The sequence below is a fragment of the Cuculus canorus genome, chromosome 10, assembly GCF_017976375.1.
Source record: "Cuculus canorus isolate bCucCan1 chromosome 10, bCucCan1.pri, whole genome shotgun sequence".
In the NCBI taxonomy this organism is placed as follows: domain Eukaryota; kingdom Metazoa; phylum Chordata; class Aves; order Cuculiformes; family Cuculidae; genus Cuculus; species Cuculus canorus.
This window is the reverse complement of record NC_071410.1, coordinates 18,032,124-18,050,879: the sequence shown is the minus strand read 5'-3', so window position 1 is coordinate 18,050,879 and position 18,756 is coordinate 18,032,124. Positions and strand designations below refer to the sequence as shown.

Genomic DNA, 18,756 nt, shown 5'->3' with positions numbered 1-18,756 from the left:
GATCAACTTGAAAAATACAATTTGTACTAGAATGCCTAAAGATGTACTTCTTTTTTAAACTTAACTTTGACTTCAAGTTAAGGCGCTATCTCTACAATTGTGTATATACAACTAGGAATAGTGAAGGGTAAGAGAACTAGCCCCAAAAAGCTCAGGTCTTTTCAAATGCTTACATTAAAATTTAACCTTGGAACATAATTTGATTATAAATTCATGTCTTTAAATTCCAATCTGTGTAAAACTGCTTTGAGGAGTTTCATTTAATATCAGTTGATCTTTTTATAAAACATAACAACATCTTAGGAAGAAATGGATGGTGATAGATGCTGGATACTTTTTGCAAGGTAAAATTATCTCAATGACGTTTATTCTGGTTTTGAATCATTTTAGACAAAATTGATTTAAGATTTCTAGGAACTGTTGCAGGCTTGTGGATGACCTTTGCTGTCAGAAATGCAATTGCTGTTACTTTCATGTTACGTCTTTCTTAGATTGTTCTGTAAGCTTCAGTAAGTAATTTTCAAGGGGTGCCTGTGATAAGCACCCGTGTCCTCCAGAAATGTTTTGTCTTGAATAACCTGGAGTCTTCTCCCTTTGTTTTAAAGCAGAGTAGGAGAATAGTATATTTTATATTCCATATTTGTTCTTTCACTATTCAGAGAGCTGTGTATACTCAATATTAATCAGTCTGATTCCTTACACAATCAGCATTTTAATAATTTGACTGTTACATTTATAGGTGAAGGAAAATGGTTCAGAAACATTGATTACTATCGCTTGGATGGGTCAACTACAGCTCAGTCAAGAAAGAAATGGGCTGAAGAATTTAATGATGAAACCAATGTGAGGTGAGATCTCTTCTGTATAACTATATGCTTCATTTTCCCCCTCCTCTTTCTTTTGCTCCCTATATCTCTGTTACCTATATTAGAGTTATCCTGAAGGTCTGCTGCTCAGAAAACAGTTTCAATAGGATGGGATACGCTGGTTTAAAAGGAAGCTTTAATTTGATATAACTCATTTTATTAGTGTTTAAAATGCAAAACCAAAAATAGTTCCTTACCCACCGGTTTTTGTTAACCATTGGTTTGCAAAAGGCCAAGATCTGTATTTCTGGGAGTGTGTGTTTTGCTGAAAGTGTTGTCCCTGTAAAGTCTGCATCTGTTTTATGCTTAATACAGCATTTTAATGAAATTTGTGAGTTATTTCAGTGCTTAACAACTCCATAGTGACACGGCAATGTAGGAACAACAGTTGTTTGGCAAAATATTAAGATTTTGCAACTTCTCTCTGTTCCAGAGGCCGCTTGTTCATTATATCCACCAAGGCAGGTTCCCTCGGAATTAATCTCGTGGCTGCTAATCGAGTCATCATCTTTGATGCTTCCTGGAACCCATCATATGACATCCAGAGTATTTTCAGGGTTTACCGCTTTGGACAGAGCAAACCTGTGTTTGTTTACAGGTTTTTGGCTCAGGTAGGTTTCTGTTTGCTGTTTTTGTGACATTCTGGTCCTGCAATGGAATTTGTAAACTATTTGGGCTGTCACTGTTTGGCTTGGGTTGCAGTCTGAGTGCTCCACGCCAACCCAGTTATCTTCCAGCCCTCATCTGATAGCAGTGTTTGCCCACCGAAAGAGCTCCTGAAGGAGAGATTGGTAAAACCATTAACAACCATTTCCTGTTAAGCCTGCTTTGAATGACACTTTTTGTAACACGGAGTCTGGAATTCTAGCAAGGATTCACACATCCAGTCCCAGATCAGCGTTCTCAGCTTTTTTAATTCGCACGCAACTAACAATTCTTATTTGAACGGACCGCGTAGAGCGTGGGGGTGATTGGGCCATCGCTTGCTCATTGTAGCTTTCCTCTACAGACCCCTGGGCTGTGGGCTCCTGAGGCTCCACAGGGAATGAAAACACAGGGAGCTGAAGAATTTTGCCTAGAAAGGCATCCAAGCCATGATTTGAAAGCTGGTATCACAGCCTACGGATAGTAAAGATGTCTAATAATTCTGATAGTCGCTGATCTGTCCTTTTCTACAGTATAATGCCATTGTTTCTGTTCAGAAGTATTGTGCTGCTGCTTCTGGTTCTTCAGGTGTTATAGAAGAGACTGTAGACCTTCTCTCAGGAGCAGTAGTTAACTCTTGATCAAGTCACTATTTCCTTGCCAGCTCAAGCAGATTACTTTTTGTAACATGTTGCTGTCAGACATGGGTTTTTCTCTTCAGGCTTCAGTCTATTTTTGTAATTTTCTGTGTGCACTTTTGACCTGTTGATATCCTTTTTAAATTACCATGTTCAGAACAGGCTGTGCTGTTCTCATACTTCTTGTAGTCATCATCTTTTTTGAAATAAAAAGAGTAATTTTCCTTTTTTCATCAAGAGTCCGATTTTTTGTTCATCTGCAGCTGTGATGAGTTAGACTTGACTGCTTCCCTTCCCCTCTCCTTCTCACACCAGCGATATGGGATCTGTTTTCCTTTTTACAGGCTGCTCAAAGCAGCAAAATAAGGTACAAGTTGTAGAAATTGCCTTTTTTTTTGTCATATCCTGCTTTGGGGAATTGAAACAAAAACAGATCTCTTCAAAACACTACTGAAAAGATACATTTCTTACTGTAGTTGATGACTGGGTGACATCTGTCACCTTCACAATCCCTATCACTTGTTCACTTCCAGGAGGAGTTGGTTTTTTTCTCATCCAACAAAGTGTTTTCAGGTAACTTTCCCTCAAAGAAATGAGGGAAATAGAGCACTGCTATATTGTTATTTGAGCTCTTTTATACCTATTAGTGTTATTTCCTATATGACAGGAAGGTCCATATTTGTATGAAAGTGAGTGTCTTCATTTTTTAGGGAACGATGGAAGATAAGATCTATGATCGTCAGGTAACGAAGCAGTCGTTGTCTTTCCGGGTTGTTGACCAGCAGCAAGTTGAACGTCATTTCACTATGAATGAACTTACAGAGCTGTACACTTTTGAGCCAGATTTGCTGGATGATCCTAATTCGGAAAAGAAAAAGAAGAGAGACACACCACTGTTGCCAAAAGTAAGTTGATGCACGTCAGTAGGAATTACATGCTATAAAAGTAACTTAGATCTGTTTAAGGACACGGGGTGTTTGATCTTGGAAGGGGAAGAATGTAGTGTTTCTACTTTAGAACACTTTTTTACTTCAAGTGGAGGTGAACAGCAGGGGAGATAATAAAATATGTAATTGCTAGAGTGGATGCTGTAATCAACTAGCTAAAGAGTTTCCCCTCAATGTCATTGACAGTGTAAGAAAAAGATCTTCAGTTAGAAGACAAAAAATGACATCGGAATAAATAAAAATACTTGGGTGGATAGAATTTTTACTTCAGGAAACTGTGGAAGCCAGAATTCAGATTAACATTGAAGTGGGTGCTGGTGACACCCAGCATTGCCTAAATTTGTGATTAGGACCCTGTGAGGTGATACTGTACTTCAAGGTCTGGTTTATATCTACCTCAGTAAGGCTTTGTAAGCGTCAAATACGTCCGTGCTCTCATTTGCCAATCCGTTCTGTTTTTTAGTTCCATGCTTAATGCTTCTTAGACTCGTAGACTTGATTGATTGGAAAAGACCTTTGAGATCATTGAGTGCAACCATACCTGTCCACCACTAAACCATATCCTTATTATTGTAGGGACCGTTATTAGGAATACAGTAGAGAGAGGAAAGAAGTCACGCTTTTTTACTGTTTAAGTGAGGAAAATGGGACAAGCTAAGGTTTTGTCATCTATTAGTATGCCAGTGCTAGCAGAGAACAGCAACATTTTGGTAGACGACCACTTACTCACTCGGTGAGAAGGCTGGTATTCTGTATGCTGAGATAATATGAAGTAGTGATGTCAGACCTTTTTCTGACTTGATGCTTGAACTTTCAAGATCACAACGATTTGATTTTGCTGAAGTCTGTCTAACTGCATTTATAATGGATGTATAGTGGTGGTTGTCACTGCTCGGTGTAGCAGTGGTTTACTGTCCTAAGGGAGGCTCGGGGAACTGGCAAATTCACTAATAATTTAAAAACAAACTTAAAATTTAAAAATTAATTTAAACCTAAAAGCTGTAACTGTTAGATCAGGCAGGAGTAAACTTCAGATGGAAGTTTATTCTTTTTTTCAGTTCAGTTATTTTATTCTTTTTTTCCCAATTCAGTTTGTATTTAAGGTAAGGCTCTGGTTTTGCACTTTGTCTGATTTATATTATTTGTGTATGTTCTCTGCTGAGGACTAATTCATCATTAGCCTGTTGTGCAATTACCTTTGCTTCTTACCAGGTGAACAGCTAGTGAACTAACTAACATGTAATGTGTTGCCCATAGTTAGTTCAGTGTTTAAATTTCCAAGTTACTGCTGTGTTTAGGTGACGGTACAGTGTCTGAGTGTGAGGAGGGAGGTTTCCCAGTTCGTAAACCTATTCATTTCCATAGAGAAGTGTGTGTTTTCCATTCTAGACTATCTACAGACCACTGTAATACTATAAATTGTGGTCAGGCATCAGTCTGGCATTCTCGATGGATAAGCCATTCTCCGAGGCAGTCGATGAGACCACCTACTGTGTTGGTGCAGCTGCTGGGGGGATTTAGGAAGTGTTAGCTCTCTAAGTGTTACTCACTGTTACACATGCATTTAAAAACCCTTGAAAACAAACTTTAATGACTGTATCTAACCTGTTTTTATTGCAGTGTTTCTCACTGTAAGCAGGAAATCATGGATAACTGAAAATTTTATTCTACCTTTTTACTGTGTTGTACGTTTTTGTTTGGGCAAATTAAGTTTTTTTATCTCCTAAAACATCTTCCTTTAGGTTGTAATTAATAGCACTTATTTTATCTTTTTTTACCTTCTTAGTTATTTTATGCTGTATACATATATCCTTCTATAAAACCACAGCTCATGCATTAGCGCTCACTGCTGCAGCTTATGTTCAAGAAATTAAAAACAGTTTAAGGACCTATGAAGCACCTGAGGATGTTTTGTCAAAGCACTGATCGGTCCAATGCAATAATTGTTCTGAAATTTACTTGTTTCCTTTTACAATAATGAATCCATTAATGAATGTAGTATAACCTAAAGGAGAAAGTTTATGAACTCCAAACTTTAGCATTCAGCTTAAATATTAAGTTCCGGATTAATTCCCTTCCTGCCTTCAATGTCACTCATGTAAGTGAAGTTGAATACAAGCTTTTAACCAAGGCCCTGCCTGGAAAAAGCAAATCTGCATGCTGGAATTCTTTTTGGTTTTTTTCATGGTTGTAGCAAATGGCATCAAATGGAATTTTGTCCTTTTAAAGACGTGCATCTTAGTACCTGCTATGTGAAAATTTCTAATACTTTTTCTTAATTCTTTGGTCAAAGAGGCTGTAAATCCTCAGGCAGATTCATCTCCTGTTAGCGGCGTGTGTATTTCTTTCTTGAAAGCAGGCTTTGTGCTCACAATTGCCTCACAGAGACAGGGAGCTAACCGCTAACCTTCAAATATTCTTTGCCATTCTTTGCCTCTCTGGATTAGTCTTGGTGGTGAGGAGGAATCCTGCTGGATGCTGAGTGCCATGGGCAGGGACACCTCCCACTGGATCAGGGGCTCCAAGCCCCATCCAACCTTCCCTTGAACACCTCCAGGGATGGGGTGTTGTGGGCAACCTGGGCCAGGGCCTCACCTCTCTTAATTGTGAAGAAATTTTTCCTTATATCAAGACTAAATCTGCCCCTCTCCAGTTTATACCAGTTGCCCCTCGTCCTATCCCTACTATTCCTTATTTCAGTGTAATTTTAACAGCGATGCATGAATTTGCTTTGTAGTTATAAACCTTCTTAACAATTAAATGAATTTAACAGCACACTCCTAGCATTTTCTGAAAGAAATTGCTTAAAAAGACTATTGCTACGCTTACAGAAACATTTTCTTGTAACATCAGCTAATTACACAGCATTTAGAAACCAAAATTTTCCTTAAGGTCATGTTGCAGGATGTTCCAGTGCTGTGTTGAGAGTGCGCTCAGCACGCCCAACCTGAGCTAGACATCGGGAAGAATTTTTTCACCAGGAGAGTGGTGAGGCCCTGGCCCAGGTTGCCCAGGGAAGCTGTGGCTGCCCCATCCCTGGAGGTGTTCCAGGCCAGGTTGGATGGGCCTTGGGCAGCCTGAGCCAGTGGGAGGTGTCGCTGCCCATGGCAGGGGGGTGGAACTGGATGGGCTTTAAGGTCCTTTCCAATCTAAACTATTCTGTGATTCTATGATCTCGGCAGCTCTTAGCTGGACACAAAGGCCCCTGAACCTCTGCTGGTATTACTCCCATCACTAAGCTGTGTATCCCTTGCTTCCAAAGACTGAGCTGTTCCTTTGTAATAACCAGCAAAGCAAACTATGCGTTTAGGCTAAAAGAAGGCTTTAGTTCTGCCTCAGGCAGGTTTTGTGTATCGTTGTCTCTGTCTTCACGCACCTTTTACATCTTCAAAGCACAGTCTGTTAACAGTGCTGTCGCTGTGGGATTTCACTGCTGTGCGGTACGGTGAGGGAATACCTTTGGAATCCTTCACCGCAATGTGAAATACACAGTAACAACACAAAGAGAATAACAGCGTCCACTGGAGCTCAGCACAGCCTCCTCACAACATGGGTATAAAGGTGTTTGAAAATATGCATTTTAGAACTGCCCCCTTCCAAGTGTGCTTTTTAGAGGGAATTCTGAATAGCCATTGAGTGAAATGTTTTCCGTGTTTTCTCCAGCTGTCTAAGCGTGAACATGGAAAATCTTGCAGAGATGATAGCTTTGCTGCTGAGTGTCTGCTGAGTCAGAGAACTTCTTGACCTCAGCAACAGCCGCAGCAGGACGGTCCTTTCGGTGGGCAGCCAGGAATTGTGAGTGTTGAGGAGGAGGGATTCACACCAGAGCTTTGGGGTTTTCCTTGTAGCTCCTCATTTTAACACACTTCCTTTCTTTGATAAAAGAAAAAAAAATTGGGTTTTGATTCTTGTGCTTTTTAATTCTTGGGAGAATTCATTCTCCCTTGTTTTAAAAGTCGGAAGTAAAGCCATTACACAAATGAAGAAACAAATAGCTGCCTGATTTTTAAATACATCCTTGAGAATCTTGTTTTTGCAATAATCCAAGTTTCAGTCAAAGATGTTGAATGTTGCTAGTCTATATAAAAAGCCACACGGCCACTGTGCAGTATGTAGTTTTGCTGGAAGCTTAACTTTTCATGTCAAGTTGTAAATTTAGCAGCAATTTTCTGCCCTTTGCAGTCTGAGCAAGACCTCAGGGTGCCGAGGAGCCCCTGCATCCCATTCCTTGGGGGAAAATGCTCATTGCTGTGACTTTATAGTGCCACTTCTCTGCCCTCAGTCCTTTGAAACAGCTTCTGCCTCTTGAATAATGTAAATACTTGGGTTTAACAGACTATTTCTGTTATGAATGTTGTTTGCGTGAATTAGTAAATTAGCTGTAACTTCCTGTGCTTGGATTCATCCATTCGCTGTGCCTGCAGAGCTGAAAAGGGCTCCTTTGGAAGCTCAGTCCAGTAAAGGTGTAACACATGTCTTAAGACTGAGGAATGGCTCAGTCCGGTTTGCTGTATTTAAGTATAGAAATATATTAATTTCTATTAAGTATAGAAATAATTATTGTACATAGACGTGAGCCTAATGCAGATGTAGTGGTTTGTTACCTAACGCAGACTAAAGGCTTGAGCACCTTTTGTTGTTGTTTCTGTAGAGCAGCAATTGCGAATGAAAAGATGGTGCGAGGTGAGCAAGCTCTGTGTGATGGATGGTGATTGTATTTTGTGTGTTATGGTTTACTTTGCTCTGAATTTAACAGCAGCTCTGGAGTCTTTTTTTAAATCAGTGCGATTTATGACCGGACTGTTGGGTTGGGGGTTTATAAAGTCGATTCTTACAGCCTCTTAACGCGCTGCTCCCAAGGGATTGTGTGCCTGGGCAGGCTTGGCTGATGTGGAGCTAACGGGACAAAGCTTCCCCCGCCAGTACCGATAGCCGGGCTCAGCGAGATGTGCAATAGTTGTGGGTTCCCTTCACTGCTGCAGTAGGTGTTTCAGAGCAGCAGACGGGAGGTGGGACCTGGACAAAGACAAAACGGGGGCCCCGCGCGTCCCTCGGAGCTGGCACATTGCACCCTGTGCTCCTCACTGCCGCGTGTTTGGTGGATTGGAGTCGCAGTCACATTTTTATGTGAAATGAAAACATGGCTCGGTTGAGGTCATGTAATGCAGATTGGAAAAGCAGATTAAAAGAATAGTTGGGATTCAGTTGGATGCAGTATATCATTATTTTATACTACCTCAGGACACAGCCAGGGCATAAGTTTTACTGTAGCTCTTTAGAGGGGGATGATTTTGTGAATTTTAGAAGTCTGTTGACCTCAAAATCAGAAGAATTTGCTGCTTATTTAAATTTATTTTTAACTTTGGTATTAAATGTTCGGTTGGTTGAGAAAAACTTGTTTATGAAATACAAAATAGCTCACAATCCTTCACGGAAGATTTCCTTTCTAATACATCTCTCCATACTATTTAATTTCCATCATGATTTTAAAAACACAAACCTTTTTTTTGAAAATTCTAAACATTTTTCAGTGTCTCATCCTTTTTTTATTCATCATCAGGATTTCATCATCAGGATTTCATCTTAAATCTTACAAGCCAGCTGATAATTGTTCTGTCAACGAGCTAAACGAATGACAAGGGTTACTTGATCTGATCTAGCTACTGATCTAGTGGGATGTCCCTGCCCATGGCAGGGGCGTTGGAACTGGATGATCTTTAAGGACCCTTCTAACCCAGACTATTCTGTCATTCTACTTATTCTGATGGGGTTTTGGCTAGTAAGGTGAATTTATTGGTTTTTTTCATTATAAAATTAAACAAACTAAATGGCAGAACCTTCCATATCCCAGTCTTCAAATTCTGTCATTAAAGTTAATGCAAGATAAAGTTTAGACAAAGAAAAGTGAACACACAGTTGGATGTAATTTAAACCACATTCTGAAGACTTTGTTGGCTGAGTGAGTGTGGATTATATTCCAGTGTTGTTTTCGGCAATAGCGTTGCCATGGAAACTGATGCATATGCATGTGCGGGAGCCCCCCGCACGCCGAAGCGTGGCCACGGGGTGCTGAGAGCGCTTCGGCTGGCTTAGCTTGCTTTTGTAATAGCTTCTCGACTTCTTCACCGACTCCCTCTAGATGTTGCTGTCGGGTCCTGTCAGTGCATCCCTTTTCTCTCTCTGCCTTCTTTCCCGCTGCCCCCTAATGCTGTTGTTTGTTCCTCGTGCCCATTAGTCTTGTAAGTGTTATATTGAAGATGTTGTTGAGGAGCTGGCGATCAAAGCATTGATGGAAATTTAGAGAGACCAGTTAATAAAAGGACGAGCCAAAGACCATCTTCTAGAATTGGGTGACATCGTTGGGTTTTAAACACCCGGAGAAACAGATGATTCTCGGTAGCTGTTGTGGCTGGGCAATACTTCCAGTGGTTTTGCAAAAAATCTGTTTGCTGGTGGCTGCAAGCTGTTCTTCCCAATCCTTTTTCTATTGAGACTGGAAAATGTCGGAGTTAGGAGCATTTGTGTTGCTGTTTGTGCGAGTACCTCGCAGGGTAAGGGTGCGATGCGGGGTGGGTCTGTTGGTATTGATGGAATCCTCCTCTGAGCAGTGTATATGCAATATGTGCACTTAATTCATTGCAGGAGTGGTCCAAAAGTTCATAACACAAAACGGTTGTCTTGTTGGACCTCAGACTGAACGTGGAGGTATGTTGGAGCTTTCTTGAGTCACAGGCTCATAGGTGATCCAATTGCATCTAGAAGATACCCAACTTCAACAATTATCTCCAAAAGGGGACTCCTGTGGTACGGCAGGGGCAGTGTTTCACAGTCTTAGAGAACGTGGGTTCCTTTATTCTTTGCAGCGTTACCTTTATTTTAACACAAAGAGGCATCACCTTTGAAAAAACGTGGAGACTGGAATGTTCACTCTGTGAGAATGAGGATTGCAAAACTATTGCTGCCTGCCTCGAAATAACAGCTTTCCACATTCATTTATTCACTGTTTTGAATATCCCGACAATGGTCCATCACAATGTGTCATCTGCAGTCTGGGCAAGGGCAGCAACAAATTAATATTTTGGTACAGCTGGTTTCTTTGTACTTTGCCTAGGAAGTACTCCACATGCCGGCAACGCTGCCTTTCAAAAACCACTAACAGGATTGATGTATCGGGTTTTTTTGTATTAGAAAGCTTAGACTGAATGCTGAGGTATACTGGAGTTTTTATGTATCTATTATTTATGTATAATGGATACATAAAAGATAGATATATATATATATATACACACTCACACATATATAAAATGTTAGTGTGCCTGTGAACAAAACCTTCAGGATGGTTTGTCATTATACAGGATATTGTTAACTATTTTGTTTAACCTTAAAAGCAATTAAACACTGTGGGTATTGTGGAATACAGCCTGAATTGCAGCCTGCTGCTCACATCCAGTCCCTAGCAGTGATTTGACCTTAGTCCAGATGGGTGGGGACTGTTTATCTCGAGATGTATCTTAGCAGTTTTAAGAAAGCAGCTTTTTCTGTGGAATGCTGAGGGGCAGCTGATGGGCCAAGGTAGTGTTTTAAATCCAGGAGAGGGGCTTTTTATAGATTACAGCTGCAGACTATCGATAGGTCCTCTCAGGTATCCCGCCTAAGAAAAGGAAAAATCATTGAGCACATTCCATTCTTTTTAGGTTCTCCAACTGCATTTATTGTTGTGGAATCTGAGAGCATTCCTGTGGTTCATTAAGTGGCTGGGCTGTCAGCTCTGGAGCAGATTGTTAATCCATTCCCTCCCTCAGAACAAAATTGTACTTTTAAATGATGAATTAATTTTGTTTTGCTGTGAAGTGCTCCCAGCTGCTGTTTGTGAAGCTGCGTTACAGCAGGGAGGCAAACATGCACAGAGAGTAAATACAGTTGAGCTGCTGAGTGACTCCTTGTTTTATCGTCTCTTCATCTGAACAGGATACCATTCTGGCAGAATTGCTTCAAATCCATAAAGAGTACATAGTTGGGTATCATGAACATGATTCGCTCCTGGACCATAAGGAGGAAGAGGAGCTCACTGAGGAAGAGAGGAAGGCAGCATGGGCAGAATACGAAGCAGAAAAGAAGGTAAAGCTGTCCAATCAGGTTTCCATATTTGAAAATAACCTTTCCAGGTCTAAGTACCACTTACTGTTTCATTTTTTTGGGGAAACTACTTTTCTTATAGGCCAAGAAATGGATATGTAAAGCAAATTGACGTATGAAAATGGAGATACTATGTCTTGTTTGCTTTGCCAATGCTGATTTCATGTGTATATTTTCTCTTACATTTTCATTTTTCATTTTACACCCACATTTTTTTCTATTTCGTAACAATGTTCCACTGCTGTCCTATCTAATACCTCTCTTTTTACTATCTGAGGGAAATTTCTAGCTCCATTAAAAGTACAAATTTGATTTCAGAATTTTTTGCCATGATCCCACAAACATAAGCGTCTGCCAGAAGGAACCTAAAAGCTTGCTTTTTCTCCCCTGTTATCCCCTGTGTCTTGTTTATTTGCTTTTTAAGGAGGTGGTAGAAGGAAGAAAATTGTAAATTTGCTGCAGGTCTGTTTTTTTTTTAACTGTAAAAGGAATAATGTAACTTGGTGTCACTGGAGTCTGTTAGCAGAGAACTTCTAGAAAGTCAAAGTTTGGTATCAGATCTGGGCAGTGATCTGAAATACAGAAAGTGGGTGTATAGACTGCCTCCGACCTTCCTGAGTGAACAAATGAAATGGAGAAGTGGGAGAAGGTCCGGCAGAAGAAATAGGAATATGTAGTACAACAAGCACTGAAATTGTCCTATGCAAAATCCATATGGTAGATGAGCTTGTATTCCTGCTAATAAATTATGCATTTTAAGTCTTCAAAATTTGATTACAGTTGGGTCAAACTTAACAGTAAGTTGTTTTGTCATATAAAAAGGGTTTGCCATGTAAAAAACATGTCTTAAACAGCTTAAGAGATACTAATAAGCCTTGGCCATTTTTTTTCTTAGTGTACTAACTAATGATAATTAAGCTAAACTCCTGTATCACTCAAGACTAGAACTTAGGTTCTTTTGTGATTATTAAAATGTCCTTTTGGATTAAGATTTGGAAAGGATCTTCGGTTAACTGAAATGCGCCATGAGCAGTGCTTGCATTCTTCTCTAGGGGCCGGTTTCTCTGTGTGGTTGTTCGTGGGTTCCTATAGAAGGCCATGAATTATCAGAGTTATTCAGATCTAAGTGCATTTTCTGTTTTGAAGGGCTTGACTATGCGTTTCAACATGCCAGCCGGGACCAATATGCTTCCCACCAATTTCAACTCTCAGACGCCATATATACCTTTCAATCTGGGTGCTCTGTCAGCAATGAGTAATCAGCAGCTGGAGGTAAGAGGCAGTCCAGGCAGTGTGCCCTCTCTGTCGCTGTAAGCCGGCGCAGGTTTTTCTGTTGCAAATAATAGTTTATTTAGTTCTTAAATATCTTGGCATTTATGTCATGGTCTTCTGTTTTTAATAGGCTTGTGTGTTTGTGTCAGTGTAGTGTCTGACGTGTGCGTACAGAGCCATACCGGTGTGGTACCTCAGGGTTCTGTGAGATTAACTGCGATCTTTGCAGACATTAATTAGCACATCTGGCTTTCTTCTTCCATCTGCCTTCTGTCCGAGAAGGACTGGGAGAGAGGGAATGCGTGCTCTGTTCCTCAGCTGTCTCAGGTCTCGGTTTGCCATCTCAGCTGAAGGAACCGATGGCATTTCTTCCTAACAAGAAGCCAGCCTGTCAGCTGCAGGTGAAGCATGGATACCTTGTGTACCGACTTGTATCTGGAGAGGAGCCTGCGCTAAAGAACTGAGGCTCTCAAACAAAGAGGGCAATAAAGGAGACCCGTGTTGAATGTACCTCAGGAATACACAGTGTATGCCAGTAGTAGGCTAAAACAGACAATTTAGCATAACAGATAATACTTTGAGCACATAGAATGAGTTCAGGCTGTAACATCATCAGAGTTGGTACCGCAGAGAATTTGCCTGAGTAGAAATGTAGCACTCCTGGCATGAGCTGAAAGCTTTTGAGTACAAAAATAGACTTTTTAAGGACTGTCCACTGTCTGAATTAGCAGATTTGTACGCACTTTTCAAATACTCTGTGCTGAAATTCAGTTGTGTGGAAGCTTAGACTCATTGACTTGTGCAAATTGAGAGAAAAAAGAAAAGCCTGGGTACACAAGGCAAAGATGAATAAAACTTAAAAGTCTGGCGAACAAATATGTTCTTTGTATCTGTACTTTATAATTAATTTTCTGGTGTTTTCTCAGGACCTGATTAATCAAGGAAGAGAGAAGGTTGTGGAAGCTACCAACAGTGTAACTGCTGCAAGAATTCAGCCCCTTGAAGACATTATTTCAACCATAGTGAGTGAAAAGGGTAACTGTAGGTTTAGATCAGGAGATGGGAAAATGCTGAACATTATCAGGCAAATAAATTGCTATTGCACATGGTCATTCAGCTAATTAATTGCACTATTAATGAATATAATTTCCAGTTTGTATTGACCTTTATCCCTGCAGCTTGCAGTAACCCTTAATGGTATCTAGATGACATGAAGCCTTAGAGGACTGGCAGTTTAGATACGTAATTATTTGCCATGCTCTGAAAATGCTGATTTTCTACAAATAAGAATGATAATTATACACAAATAAGATGCATTTCCTATATCTTGTCCTTATCTATCTTGGACTACTACATTTCTCAGTCCTAGTACTCTAGAGACCTGTTATGTTAATTAGCATTTAGAAGAACTAATAACTCATATCCCATTCTGGTGAAGTATAATTTTGCATTTACTGGAGATTGGGCTGTTTTTTAGCTCTTGATGCAACTCGGAACATAGTACAAGACCACAATTAACCGTTATGCTTCTGTCACAAGGACTGGTGCCAAGAACGTTTGGGCTTTTATCTTTTTTAGTGGAAAGAAAATGTGACGCTGACTGAGAGCCAAGTGCAGGCCCTGGCACTGAGCAGACAGGCGAGCCAGGAGCTTGACGTCAAGCGCCGAGAAGCCATCTACAACGACGTCCTTACTAAACAACAGATGGTAAAATATTGATATTTTATTTGATCAACTCCTGTGTTTGAGCTGGGATGTTGAGGATGGGCTTGGTGTGTGTGTGTTTATGGAAGTGCGTGTTTAGGTTCATAAAAACGTGTGTACAGAGACCCCATAAGAAGTTTATTTAAAAAAGACAGATTTTTCTATTGAAGTAGTTTGCTTGAAGGTCATGAGGCTTAAAGAGAAACCTGATTCCCAGTGCCAGAGAGCTGCTTGGGAAGCACAGGCCTTCAAAAGTGCAGGTTCAGAATTGTTCTGCAAAACCTGAAAGGTGCCCAGATTGTGTTAATGGGAAGAGTTCTCTGTGTAGCAAACAAACACCTAGTGACAGTCTGCGTGCAGGGCTTCCAGAGGGAGGAGAAATGGTACCTGATGCACAACATTGTAACTTATACCTGGGAATGATTTCCCAGTGTAGTGCCTGCTGCCATAGCAATCCAGTAGGCAAGTTGTTAGGAGAACTTAGCCCTGCACGCTGTTACTAAATGGTTTCTGCAGTAACCGGCTGGTGAATACCATCGCATTAGTGATGGGGATAACAGTGGTGCTTTTTCCCTTCAGCTACGCTATCCCTAACAAATCGATTTCAGCTCCGAACTTGATACTCGCAGCGTTGAGATGGGCTGTGCAGTTGTAACTGCTCTACTTTCCCTCCGCAGTTGATCGGTTGTGTTCAGAGGATACTCATGAACCGAAGACTACAGCAGCAGTACAATCAGCAGCAGCAGCAGATGTCTTACCAGCAAGCGGCGATGAGTCACCTCATGATGCCAAAGCCTCCAAATTTAATCATGAATCCTTCCAACTACCAACAGATAGATATGAGAGGAATGTATCAGTCAGTGTCTGGTGGGATGCAGCCACCACCGTTGCAGCGCGCACCACCCCCAATGAGAGGCAAAAATGCAGGTCCTTCCCAAGGGAAGTCAATGTGATTTTGCACTAAAAGCCGAAAGGATTGTTAAAATCAGAGAAAGAACTTTTATTTTTTTAGGAATCAATGGCTTAACAGAACTCAACTGTAAAAAAAAAAAAAAAAAAAAAAAAAAAAGGAGTTTGGTTGGTCCCCTTTAATGCCATGTTCCATGTTAGCGTTCCAGCTTTGTTTAAATAGGACATCCTGTTTTCCCTGTCGTCAGTGATGTTGCCTAGAATCTTCTTACATACGTTGAGTACAGGAGATAACAAGTTGTTTTCAGTGAAAACAAGTCCTCCCGTAACAGTAGCATCTCCACAGGTTTCCTGTCTAAACTCCGATGCTCGCTTTTAGCAGCTGCGAGGCTGTCGCCAGACGCGAGAGGCTTAGGAAGGACTGCAGGTCTGTATGTTTCAGTAAACCATGTGTGAATTGTACACAGCTGAGTTCTTGATTAGAGTTGATTCCTCAAATTACGGAATACTGTTCTGCTTACCCATTTCTTTATATTAGTGGGAATATTATAAGAAGTAGCCTCGTTTCCTTTTGACTGAGGTTTGGACTTGAACTGTATCATCTATGCTGAATGGAACGTAGGAACAGAAAGTACTCTTTGAAACAGAATTGAGTGCAGGGTTCTGAAATGCTGTGCTCTGAGACTTCTGAGTCGTGCAGTTCTACAGAAACTGTGTCTGGAGCCTTAAACACTGACTGGGGAAGGCAGTTGTTCTTCCCTAGTCCTCTGCCATTTTTTATTTTCAGTTCTATGGGATGGAATAACAAATGGTGATCTCAGAGCGGGAGATGTTTTTCCTTCCCACGCTGATTCACTCTATGCGGAGTCCAGTACAAAGCACACTTCTGTTAACTCCTTAATGCTGGTGCTACTGTCTTTTCCCATTGCCGGCAATGGGAGACAGGCCAAGAAAATGGAATTCCTGGTATTTGGGGGGTTACAATGGTGGTGGTGGCCAGGGTCAAACCCTGCGATACAGACAACTTTAAAATGGCAGAACCGTTGCCGATTTAAAATCGGTACAAAGAACACGCTGTAGCAACTTCCAGAGCTGCCAGAACAGTGAGATAACTTCTCCTCCGTTAGATAAGAGTTTGGTTATGCACTCCTCCACGTTCCCTTTCATTTGTGTGGAAACATGACTTAGTGCACAAAGAGCTTGGGTTTTGGTTTGGTTGTTTGGGTTTTTTTTAACATAGACCAGAAATAAAGTTCTGGTTTGTTCTATATCGTTAGCACTCTCATTACCCACACATTTTGTGCTTGTGAAGATCTAATTAAGTACAGATAGGGCTTTTCTTTGAATATCGTTTGGTTGATTCTTCCCTTTCCCCTCCCACCCCCCCAAACGTTTATAATCTGGGGGTAAAAGTGGCAGGAACATTGAGGCAATGGTGTATCGGCTGTAAAGAACTCTGGAGAGAGGAGCAGACGGGGGCGTTTGCTCCAGATATCACTGGACTCTTCTGACATGCTGACATGAACTGAAATTGCTTTGGTTTCTGTAAAGTTTCTTGCAGGAGTTTGACTTCTTGCCCTGACTGGGAAAGTGGGATTTGCATCTAAATATGCAAATCCTATGCGCTGTTTTATTTTGTGATTGAAACTTGCTTTGTGATCTGAACAGAGTTTGTTTGATCTGTTGCAAAACCAGCTACAAGTTGCTGTCTTGGACTCTCTTATTACAAGGTACCGGGAGAGAACCTTGGTGTGTTCTCGTGCTTTGCCAACTCTACAGTTTGATTTAATTTGGGGGGAGGGGAGCAAAGAGACCCGTTCACCCGAGAAGAAACAGAACTTGAGACTCTGAGACTAAGATTTGAAGGCAAATGTACTCTGGGCAACTCTCACCGATATTGCTACGTGTCGTGAATAAGAGAATACTTTCTACCAAACCTGGGAATGTTCAGTGGAGTTTTACAGTGACTCAAAGACTTAAATGTGGAAGTTTTAGGCAACATTTAAAGGCACTTTTTTTTTCATTCTGGACAAAGCTATGGATAACAGCAGACTAACGCGTAAGAAGAAATCAAAGATAAGCATTGAGATAAAACCTGGACCACTTTGCATACACGTTTCTCACTTGACATTTTAGCTGCATAACAATGTGCTTTGAGTATAACATCGAGCTTTAACCAATATTTAAAGACAGAACATACATCAGTAAGATAATAAAAGGCTCATTTTTATATTTGTTTTAGATGTTTTAACTAGGTGAAATGGCTTAAGATGACGGATAAAAATGTTGCTTGTAATACAGTTTTGCCTGCTAAATTCTCCACATTTTGTAACCTGTTTATTCCTTTGGATGTAAAGCGTTTTTGCTTAGTATTGTGATATTGTATATGTTTTGTCCCAGTTGTATAGTAATGTTTCAGTCCATCAACCAGCTTTGGCTGCTGAAATCATACAGCTGTGAAGACTTGCCTTTGTTTCTATTAGATGGCTTTTCAGTTCTGTATTAAATATCTTAAGTGCTATAGACAAGGTGTCACCTCTTCCTCTAAGGCTGTTTTGTAATATATATAAGGACTGGAAATGTGTTTTTAAAGAGAAGAAGCATTCAAGTATGACGATATACTATCTGTGTTTTCACCATTCAAAGTGCTGTTTAGTAGTTGAAACTTAAACTATTGAATATCTCATTTAATAAAGTGACCAAAATACATCACCGTGCCTTGTGCTACCTTTGCAACACAGCACTAACGCTGCAGGGATCCAGGCTCAGAATGTGTCGCTTGAGAACTGTGCTGCACTGTGAGTTTGAGCTCTCTGTTTTGTTCTACAGCGAGGTGCCCGTTACTGGATGTTGCCATTAATTTCATTTCGGGAAAAGAGTTGTGGTCCAGGTCTTCAAGTTATGTGAATTAATCATAGGTTCTGCAGCCAGTCTGTTACAAATGAAGAGGAGTTATTGCCCAGCGAGGAAAAATTGAGAGAGGTGAAGTTCTGCTTGGTCAGATTAGAATAACCTACTTGCATGTTTTAACCTCATAATTGTTGTTCTCCCTTTCCTAGTTATTAAATCCCACCTGCTGGGCAAAACAACCTTTCCTTCACAAAAAAAAATGCGTGACAATTGTGTTTTAAAACCTACCCCTACGGTCGTTCCGTGTGCTTGAAGCTTTTCGGTGGCTCCTCGCTTGTGCTGCAGCCACGTTCCTGCCCCGGCAGGGTCTGCTCAGGCGGTGCAGCCGGTCCTGCTGGCCACTCGCAGGGCAGATGCTGTGGGAATCGTTGGTGTGAAAACAACCGGATTGTGCTACAAGGGGTGGGGTGGGCAACGTGCTTTTAAGTACTCCTGTAACATAACTGGATCTAAAAGCTTTGGCAGAGGGCAGCAGGAGGCAGTGCGCGTGGGGGAGGCTGGATGTTGGCTGTCAGCAGCGGGTTGGGCAGTGTCCTGGGATGAGTCCCCCATCCAGAACAGGCCTGCGAGGCGCTGTGTGGCTGCGCAGTGGTGCTGGGACGTGCTTGGTGCCAAATGCTCACCCGGTGGATTTTTGTCTTTACTTTAAAAGCAGAACTGCTCTGAGTACATAAAAGTAAATTCATCATTTCAAGCAAAAAGAGTTTTGGAGTTGGATACGTTTTCAAC

General features: G+C 41.0%; 1 protein-coding gene across 6 annotated transcripts in view; it reads left to right on the top strand.

The window, feature by feature from the left end:
* ATRX (ATRX chromatin remodeler) overlaps positions 1-17,826 on the top strand; it is an 83,215-nt gene extending 65,389 nt beyond the window's left edge. For all 6 annotated transcript variants that reach the window (XM_054075258.1, XM_054075260.1, XM_054075257.1 and 3 more), the window contains 8 exons: positions 740-848; positions 1,300-1,477; positions 2,860-3,054; positions 11,065-11,214; positions 12,379-12,504; positions 13,431-13,526; positions 14,083-14,211; positions 14,886-17,826. In XM_054075258.1, coding sequence (XP_053931233.1) covers positions 740-848; positions 1,300-1,477; positions 2,860-3,054; positions 11,065-11,214; positions 12,379-12,504; positions 13,431-13,526; positions 14,083-14,211; positions 14,886-15,161 — 1,259 coding nt within the window. In that variant the 3' untranslated portion in view covers positions 15,162-17,826. The remainder of the gene's footprint in view (positions 1-739; positions 849-1,299; positions 1,478-2,859; positions 3,055-11,064; positions 11,215-12,378; positions 12,505-13,430; positions 13,527-14,082; positions 14,212-14,885) is intronic.
* The last annotated feature ends 930 nt before the right edge of the window (positions 17,827-18,756 follow it).